The following is a 10,057-nucleotide window of genomic DNA, read 5'->3' on the forward strand; positions in this document are numbered from 1 at the left end:
AGAAGTGTAGTTTGTTAAGAGAGCATTATTTACAGTTCTATTGACTCTGTTGGAGGCTTCTTGTTTAGTCCTTTTTACTCATCTTCAGGCAATATTTATTTTCATCAAAATCACTTATTCGTAATGAAACTAACACTTCAACATCCATGTACTCATCAACTCATCTCTCCAAGATCAGACATTACATTTCTATTTATCTGCTTTTTCTTCAATTCATTAATTAGTGCTCTTTATTATTTACACCATCTACATTCAAAGTCATAATTTATCATATGCCATGTTCATAACCAGATGACTCTGTAACTTCCATTCCCTATCATGCCTTTGGCCAATTTAACCATCACATGATGCTTTTTTAGTAATAAAGAGGAACCAATCAAGTTATCACTCTTAATAATACTCACGTAATTCAATGACGTTTTGCCATATTTTGGACAGTATGTCACAAGCTTAAGCAAAACTCAAATTTTCCCAAGTATGTTCATATATATTTATTGAAGCTATAATTTCTAATCTATACAATACAATACAATAGCAGATTTGGAAGGGACCTTGGAGGTCTTCTAGTCCAACCCTATATTTCCGCAACTTGAAACAAGTCCGAGGTCTAAGTAGGAGCCACCCAATGTAATTAGATTTTCATAAAATAACTGATATGAGGGAGCAATTATTTTCCTGATATGAGGGAGCAATTATTTTCCTTACTATACAATTATGAAAGATAATTCAATGGGCATATGTTAGAAGAAAGCATTTGCAAAAATGTTATTAAGAGAAGTTTCATATAATGAAAAATATGAACTGTGTACAACAAATTATATGCCCTTTTTAAAGAATTAGATTGTGTTTCAAACAAATAAACATTATTAAAATTAAAGCATTTCTTCCATCTGTATCCAGAAAAGGAACACTCATAATTGAAGATAGCATGATGTTATATCCTGAAACTTGGGTTTACTTGAGGTTAAATGTTTTTCAACTGTTAAAGCCTATTTTTAGATCATGTATACTTCCTATTCCTTTGAAAAACTTACGCAATTCCTCATAAGGTCTAGTTATAACTTAATCTTGATCTTAAGAATATTGTAGGCCAATAGAGAGACTATAGTTTTATGCTAGGGGCTTCTATCTGCTAGCAGCTCACTTGCGAAAGGATGGAGCATTATTAGTGCCAGATTGGAGATTGGAGCTGTTTATTTGACTGTAATTCTTGAGTGCCTGTGTTTAAATGCCCGTCTGGTTATCCACTACAACATATAAATGCCAATCCAACATTTCTAGGCATTCCTCCAATTGCTGTGTTTTCACCAGTCTCTTTTTCTAAACTAAATTATTTTGATTATTCTGTTCCCATCATCCAACTATAGACTGATTCCTGGAGAAGAATACAAATAAAAAGAACAGGAGCTAAAAAGAAAGAAATTCCCTTTGTGTTGTGCAAATGGGCAGTGCATGGGAAAACATAGGGAACTATGGCTCTGTTACCAGGCCAACGAAAAATTGGATGCAGTCCTATTCTAATCTTCAAAATTCACACTCACATTGTATGCAATTTTGTTATTTTTTATTTAAGACTCTATAAGTTCTATGATGAAAAAAATAATATTATATCATAGCCATGGTGGACTTTTAAACTTACAGTTTAGTAGGTAGATAACTTGGCGAATCATCTTTACTCAGAATAAGTTCGTTGCATTTGTCAATTGTTTGGTGAACAGAAAAAACATCTCCTATGCTATACAATATAGCGAGGTTCTTGGCAATGAGTTGTCTAGCAGGAGGTCCTGGTGAACTGGTTAATAATGATATCAGTTGCTCAACAAGTTTGTTCTGTTTTTCTCTTATATCAACCTGGAAATATAGAATACATGGTTAACATTCAAGTTCTGAACTATCTGAAAAGCTTTAGACCATTTTCAGTTGGGTTCAAACTCATTCAAGTGAAGTATGGTTCAAAATAGTATTCGATTTCCATTTCCAGTTGCTAGTCAGCTCCCTAAATGATATCCCTTCCTAGGAAGAAAAGGAAGACCACAGGAAACAAAAATATGTTCTGTTCTAGTTGTATCATTTTTACCTGATTAGTTGTTGGTAAAAGTTTTTCCAAAAACCTCAGCCATTCCAAAGCAAATTCTGCTTTCTGAAATTCACCCAGTTGATTATAAGCCTCTTCATTAAATAGCAAGCTGCAAGCCAACTCCATTCTTTAAAGCAACTCCTTTTCTCTATGTGAAAGCCACTCATGAAGGCACACAGGAATGTTGCTGTGTGATGTCAGCATTTACTGGCTGAATGAAAACAACAGAAATGATATTATTTTAATTTCAACATTTAATCTCAGGGTGCCTCGCTGGCATTTTAGAAGTATTAATAATTATTGAAACAATTATTAAAGTCTCTTAAAATCTGGCAACAAGAAGCCATTCTAGCATACAATAAAGATCACTTGTAGACTGTTGTTTGTTTAGATTTTATCCTTCATTTCGGTCAAAAGTTCAAGGTGGAGTACTTCCTTGTTTGATTCCACCCCGCCCCCAATAACCTCTCTATGAGAGTTGGGACAAGACAGTAATTTACCCAAAGCCACCCAGATTTCAGACAAGTCTGAAGATGTACTTGGATCTCTGACATCTTAACCATCACACTACGTTAGAAAACTATGATGCTACCAGGCTCCTTATTTTTTACACAGCACAGTGTGGTGTGGGATATAGATCATGTGTTTCACCTATAACAAGTTATTCTCATACTGATAATAGTAGTATATTGACCCTTTCAATAGAAGACACAACCCGCCTGTCCTCTGAATCAAAAACATATCAGAAGGCAGAACAGGTTTTGCCATATTAGATTGTATAAATGTAGGTTTCTTAGTTGACACTCATTGGAATTCTTCTGCTGCAACCATAACATCCCTTTTAATAAATACTACTAATAAATATTACAGGACCTTGAAAGTTTTGTTCGATAGGTCAACTATTTCCAGTTCAGATTGCTAGGAGGGAAATCAGATCTCACCCTGCCCTAGAAGTTTTTGTTCAGGGATTCTCAAATTGTAGGTCAGGAAAATTGAGTCACAATCATAACTGGACCCAAAATGTCCATTACTAAGCAAAGCAATTGTTGTGTTTTTCCCTATTTTAAGACCTTTTTTTCCCAATCACTGCAGTTGTTAAGTGAATAATGCAGTTATGAATCATTGCAGGACAGTGTAATTATCATAAATACATGCCAGATGCTAAGTATTTGAATTTGGTTAGGTAACCATGAAGATCTGCAATAGTTGTAAGTGTGAAAACAGATCACCGGTACAATATTTTAAAGTATGAGAATCCTTGGAACATATAGGTTAAAATTCAGTGATTAAAAGTAGAACATTTATTTCTTGCCCAACCATAAACCCAAAGAAAAATTAGTTTTATTCATATGGGAATCACATGGATTCGTTTATAATTTTAGGGAACTGCATTATCTCAGCTTTTTGGAACTCTTCTTCTAAAAACCAAATATTAAACATTCTCTGCATTTTGGATTGCTTTCTTATGAAAAGAAAAGAAAATTCAGAAAAAAATAGGATAATGAAAGAACTATATATATATGGAAACGGAATTCAATTCGCTCAGATTGTACAGTATTCATCAAATTTAAGAGCTAGCTTGAGAATAAAAGTACACTTCATTGTAATTCCATGTTTTAGTATGAGTCAATCTTTTATATGGTCATTAATTTTTATGAAGCATTGCCACTGATTTCTTTTTTCTGTTTAGATTTAGAAATATTCACATGTTTTCTAGCCTTTTAAGTTGGAGGGAATGATTACCAACATTTATATAGGACATGACAATATGTAATATATGTTTCTACAAATATTTTTGTCAATTTTGTACAAACATGTCTGGAGTTTTCTTCTAAAAGTTGATTTTCCTCGTGAATTTAAGGGTCAATTCTTTGTTCTGTCATAGTCTCATTTAATTGTAGGGAGAAGAGAATTTCTACCATTAAAAGAAGAGACAGACATGAACGCAGTTAAGTTGTCCACTGAGATCTGATTATCTGATGTAATTTAAGAGAACAGGCTTATTATTTATTTATACTGTTATGATAGCTGGTTTCTACCTAGAGGAACAAAGTCCTCTTAGTGTACAAACTAAATCCATTTGCTAGGTAATAAGTCCTATTGAAATTAATAACCTCATTTCTAAGTGACATTAGGGTGGCAAATGTACTGCAAAAAGCGCCACACATTTTATTTTATAAAAATAATGCCTATCACATTTAGACATGTGTGGCAAAGCAAATAGGAATTGCATGATAGTTGTCATGTACTATAACTACAATTTCTGTAGAGATTCTCCACTGCTATTAGGATCTGTGTGATAAAAGAGATACTATATAGCAGTGATGGCAAACCTTTTTTGGCTCCTGTGCTAAAAGGGGAGGGGAGCACAGGGGGGCTCCAGAGGGCGAAAAACAGACCTACGGGGAATCTGAAAGTTCGGGAATGGTGAGTTCTGGTTTGTCCGTAGGGCCGATTTTCAATCTCCGGAGCCTTCAGGGGCCTTCAGAGGGTGAAAAATGGTTCTACAAGCAAACCAAAAGTCTGTTCCTGAACTTCCGGTTTGCCCATACTGCTGGTTTTTTGCAAGTCTCCAGATGGCGAAAAACGGCCTCAAAAGAAGGCCGAAGTTAGCTGGCCAATATGCGCATGTGCACTGGCCAGCTGACAGGGCAACGCCTTGCATGCCCTTAAAAAGGTGGCATATGTGCCATAGGTTATATAGTCTAAGCAGACCCAATAGCACAGCGGTTCTCAACCTGTGTGTCACGACCCCTTTGGGGGTCGAACGACTCTTTCACAGGGGTTGCCTAAGACCATCGGAAAACACATATTTTAGAAAAAAAATACGGAAAACATAAAATAATTTTATGGTTGGGGTCACCACAACATGAGGAACTGTATTAAAGGGTCGTGGCATCAGGAAGGTTGAGACCCACTGCAATAGCATAAAAACTTCTCCACATTCTGTGAATGTAGTACAGTTGTTTAATTCATATCATGTAGAAGTAGATTTAGAAATATTCACATGTTTTCTAGCCTTTTAAGTTGCAGGGAATTATTACCAAGCTTTAACTTGGTATTTTTAAGAGTATTAATATTCAAACAGTAAACTATCTGCAACATTTCCACTGCTTCTAACTGCCAACCCATATCTTGAACATTATCAGTCATAAAAGTGCAATACTTTTGGGAACAAAGAGCGTTAGTGAAGTCAATATAATTTACTCAAATATAAATTCTGTGGTGTGATAAAGCAAATTTTTGGGATTTATTTCAGAGCAAGTGGCTATTTGTGCAACTAAATACATTTCTGAATCCAAACAACAATCAATACTTCACCTTATGATTTATATTTACAAATATGCTCCAGGAACATTTCTTGCAATGGCCACCACAGTGGAGTAAGTTCTTTCGATTTTTTAGGTATGACATGAATCAATGAGTGTAAATTCTACATATATTAGAATTGTTACCAAATAAATGACACATGAATGGGGATGTTTAAAAGAGGGGGTAGCCAGTAATTTATTGCACCAACAACCATCAATTTGGGAATTAGCTTTTCTAATTTAAAACCCTCCTAATATATGGGTATACTGATGCATCTTATATGATCCGGTTGATACTTGATTTAAATATAATAAATTATCTCACTCAAAAACTGTATAAATGCGATTCATCCCTGAGTTTGCAAACTTCCTTGAGAACAAGTGCTACTGAACTAAATGAGGAGCATATCTGAGCAAACACCTATTGGATGAAACAGCAGCACCAGAGGCCCTGGCATTGTGAGGTGCAATTTCCCCTTCTGCTCACAAAAGAGACATTCTATTCATGATTAACTACAGTGATATATAGATCAATAACATAATGAACTTTCCCCCACAGGACAACTGTAATAAGGAAACAGAATATTTAAAGTATATTAGAGCTTTATAACATGAAAAGATTACACATCTATAATTACTGTGAACTATAACAATTCAAATATATATTAATACAATTCTATCCTGACATTTCTCTTCCCTTACCTGAAATTATTAACATCTGCAATTTTTTGTAAAAATATAATGAAGTTATTTTTGTTTAACTGTATAATAACACAGTATTCAATTCTCACAGACAACTCAAATCTATCAAGCATAAATCATAATTCTATTTAATTATATGGTAGTCCTAAGAAGGGAAAAAACATGTACCTAGTTTTGGGCATCATTAAGAACACTAAATCTTGGCAAAGAGAGTATCAATAAAATCAGTCAATAGAACCACTACCCAAAGTCTCATTTTAGTTCATTACCATTACATTTTAATGACGTAAACAAGAACATACATAAAAATATTTCTGGAATAATATGCTACTAACAATGATCTCTGTCCTCTCCTCCATCTTTATGTTGTTAAAAAGTATTGTGCAGACATGGGAGGCTCTGAAGACTTCCATAACTACATAATATTTCAGAGCCATTCTCCTTAAGCAAAGATAATCCCCTAATAAAAGACTGATCATGATAGGAAGCATAGAATATTGTAAGTATCTGGAAGAAAAGGGAAAGCAGAATAAAATATCCTGATCAAAAAGGTGATTGACAGACTACAAATTTCAAGATATAGCTTCTTGTTCAATTAATTAAATGTTATAGTGATTTGAAATTAATTAGTTATAGTTATTTGAAAAGATAATTAGAGAAAATTTCAAGGTGCTAGTCGTCACTTATAAAGCCCTTCATGGTATTGGACCTGGGTACTTGAGAGACCGCCTGCTGCCAATTACCTCCCAAAGACCCATTAGATCACACAGATTAGGCCTCCTCCAGGTTCCGTCTACTAGCCAATGTCATCTGGCTACTACCCGGTGGAGGGCCTTCTCTGTGGCGGCTCCGGCCCTTTGGAACGAGCTCCCCGCAGAGATTCGGACCCTCACCTCTCTCCAGGCCTTCCGAAAAGCCTGGCTATGTCGGCAGGCCTGGGGTCGATGAGTTTCCCTTCCCCTCTCGAAGCGTGTGGCTGTTGGTTGTTTTAAATTCCCTGTACTTTTTGTTGTAGTTCTTGTGTTTCCCTTCCCCTCCTTTGGGTTTGTGCGCCGTCCTGAGTCCCGCTGGGAATAGGGCGGCATATAAATAAAATGAACCTTGAACCTTGAACCTTGAACCTTATAATCTTGTAACCATATTACATATTCTAATTACTAGTTTCCCATTACAAGGGAAAGAATGGGCTGTTACATGCCACCTTGAATTCTTGGAGAAAAGACAAGACATAAATCTAATGAAAAAGTAAATACAAGAGACAAAAATAGTCTTGTATCAAGTTTCCTTGCTATTTTAAAGAAATGAATTGAGCATTAATATATAGTATTTAACATTTGAGTAGACAATCCAGTTGATCGTTCAATAAAGCTAGCCATTTTTTAAAACCAATTAGGAGACAACAATATTTGTACAATGGATATTAAAAAAAATACTTACAGAGTTTCATAATTCCTTTCATGTAGTTACTATGTTTACTGCTAAACTATGCCATTAGCTAGGTTTCAAAATAGCTCTCTGTCTCAAAATAAATTTGCTTATTTGGCAAAAAAAAAGTTTTAGCTGCTAAATAATGGTATTCTCTGCAATAAATAATTTCCTACTCCAATCTGAGTTACTCATTCACCCTTTTTTGGTTTTCAATATTATGACACATGGAATAAGCTTGTGCTGCAAAGTCTTTTTCTTTTATTAATGTCGGACATAAACTGGTCTATTCATGAATTTCACTGAATACTTTCCCTTTCCTTTTCTCCAGCCTCTCTGACTTTATGACCCATGTGATGCTAGCTTTTAGTGTTTTGTCTATTGTGATTTTCTGTTGATCTCTGTTAAGATCTTCTCCAATCTTCCTCTTGGGATTTAGAGGTGCTTTTTAAAAAAAAGTGAATCTAAAAATCAATTTGGAATGTTTTACATATAAACTCTTAAGCCCTTATATCAAATTGGACCTTCAAAAAGAAGTTTTATGTTCTCATGGAAAAAAATGTAACTGGATCATCCAGTCAAAACTAACTTGTGTTGCTATATTGTTTAAAGAAAACAGCTGTATGTGAAACAGTTTATTACAAAATTAAATGTTTTGTTAAATACTGCATATTAATTCCAGTATGGCAAATGAAATGTGCTTGAACTTAAATGTTTCAAAGCTTCCATAACTTTGAAGTTGATCTGTTTAACTTTTATATGAAGCAACAGTTTGGAGGAGGGGGATATTTCTTGTTGTGAAGGGTCTTTGGTGCTCTCTGATCTAATATGTTTTCTTGCAGACATTTCATTATCCAATTAGAGAACATCATCAATGTTAGACACTGATGATATTATCTAGTTGGGTAATGAAATGTCTGCAGAAGAACAACCAAGATCAGAGAGCACCAAAGACCCTACAGTATAACCATAAACTACAAATACTCTCATATATTGATATTTCTTGTATTATTACAAATTTGAACATATGTGACTCTTATCAAAATTATATCCTTATACAATAAATCAGAGCAGTTTCCAGCAGTGTGGATTCCAAAATGATGCCAAGTTCACTATATCATCACACAACTGCTATAACGTATTTCCATCCTTACATTGGATGCAAGTATGCAAGTCATGGCATTTGTGCTAGCACATTGTAACTTGTGTGTCATCGTTTTCTCTCTCGCATCCCTACAGGTACCCAGAACCACAAGCATCCTATTCCATATTCAGAATGGATTACTTTGAACATCAAAGAAACTAAAAAAGGAGAGAGAAAGAGCATAACACATCAACAATAAAAAAACATCCTGATAGTTTAAGAACAATATTTTAATTCGGCAAATAGGAATTACACTACAGTTATCAGGTTCATTCATACTTCCTCTAATATGTATTTTTATTGGATCGCAGACCCAGAGGTTTTTTCCTTTAAAAAAAAAGTTATTCCCATTTAACAGTGTCTTTGGTATGCTTTGATCCACAGCCTTTTAAAAAGTTGTTTTTTTTACAACTTTTCCTCTTTTTTAGTTCCCCCCACCACCACCACCTATTTTTCCACTATGTATCACTCACACACAGTTTCGATGAGCGCTTACCTTTGGTTACAACCATTCCCCGGAGAGCTTCTCGCCGCCCGCCGTCTCTTCTCCGTATCGGTTAAACTCAGTTAACAATGTGGCTTCTCCCTCCTGACGTGTCCCCAGGCTCGGCACGCTTTTTGCCAGCCGCCAACGCTCCCTAAGGAAAGGGATTCTTCTCACCCATCTGCAGCTGCCTCCGCCTCCTGAGTGGGAGAGCCCGGCCAGCCCCTCTCGTCCGGCTCCAGGAAAAGGAGGGCTAATAAGGAGCTTCGGCAACTCGGGGAAACTGACCGGCCTGCAGGGAGACGCTGCTCCGGGAAAGCAGGCGGCACAGGGCGGGGTTCTGCCACCGCGCCGGGATCGGAATTCTCCCCTGCGCCTCCGCCGGGGAAACCCGCACCCTTCCTTCGGCCAGGAGGAGGAGTTGGTGGCGGGACCACCTTCGTCCTCTCCCCCTTCCCCGCTTGGATGGCCGCTTAGGACCGCCTAATCGGCCCCGGAGCCATCGAGCGGCGGCGGCTGAGCGCGGCTCCGGTCCCTCCGCCAAAGCGGCCGAGCTGTGAAGCTGCTTTCTCAGACCGAAAGAGAAGCTAGGTTTTTCCCCCTTCCTCCCGGCGCGACCCCTTTCTCTGCAGCCACTCACACGGCCACGCTCCGTGGGCCTAAAGCGTGAATGCTGCACATCTTTTAAAAATTTCAATTATCCTGAACCGGAAGTTGAGGGAATGGCTTAATTTTTTTTCTTTGACAGTACTGTAGTGAAGCTGTTTACTTCGGTTTTCAAGCCTTTTAAGTCCTGTGGGTCTCTCGTTTTCCCAGCTGGGTTGAGAAAGCACTTGTACTTCAATGCGCTGTTGGAAACGGGCCCAGTTTTTAGCTAAAAGGCAAGTCATTCCACCCTGCTTGAATCCCTTCGT

General features: G+C 36.8%; 1 protein-coding gene across 2 annotated transcripts in view; it reads right to left on the reverse strand.

Annotated features, from left to right (window-relative positions):
* HEATR5A (HEAT repeat containing 5A) overlaps window positions 1-9,559 on the reverse strand; it is a 73,912-nt gene extending 64,353 nt beyond the window's left edge. For both annotated transcript variants that reach the window (XM_032230485.1, XM_032230476.1), the window contains exons 1-3: window positions 9,156-9,559; window positions 2,078-2,288; window positions 1,640-1,851 (exon numbers count right to left, since the gene is read on the reverse strand). In XM_032230485.1, coding sequence (XP_032086376.1) covers window positions 1,640-1,851; window positions 2,078-2,203 — 338 coding nt within the window. In that variant the 5' untranslated portion in view covers window positions 2,204-2,288; window positions 9,156-9,559. The remainder of the gene's footprint in view (window positions 1-1,639; window positions 1,852-2,077; window positions 2,289-9,155) is intronic.
* Between the last annotated feature and the right edge of the window lie 498 nt (window positions 9,560-10,057).

This window comes from Thamnophis elegans, chromosome 1, assembly GCF_009769535.1.
Source record: "Thamnophis elegans isolate rThaEle1 chromosome 1, rThaEle1.pri, whole genome shotgun sequence".
NCBI lineage: Eukaryota > Metazoa > Chordata > Lepidosauria > Squamata > Colubridae > Thamnophis > Thamnophis elegans.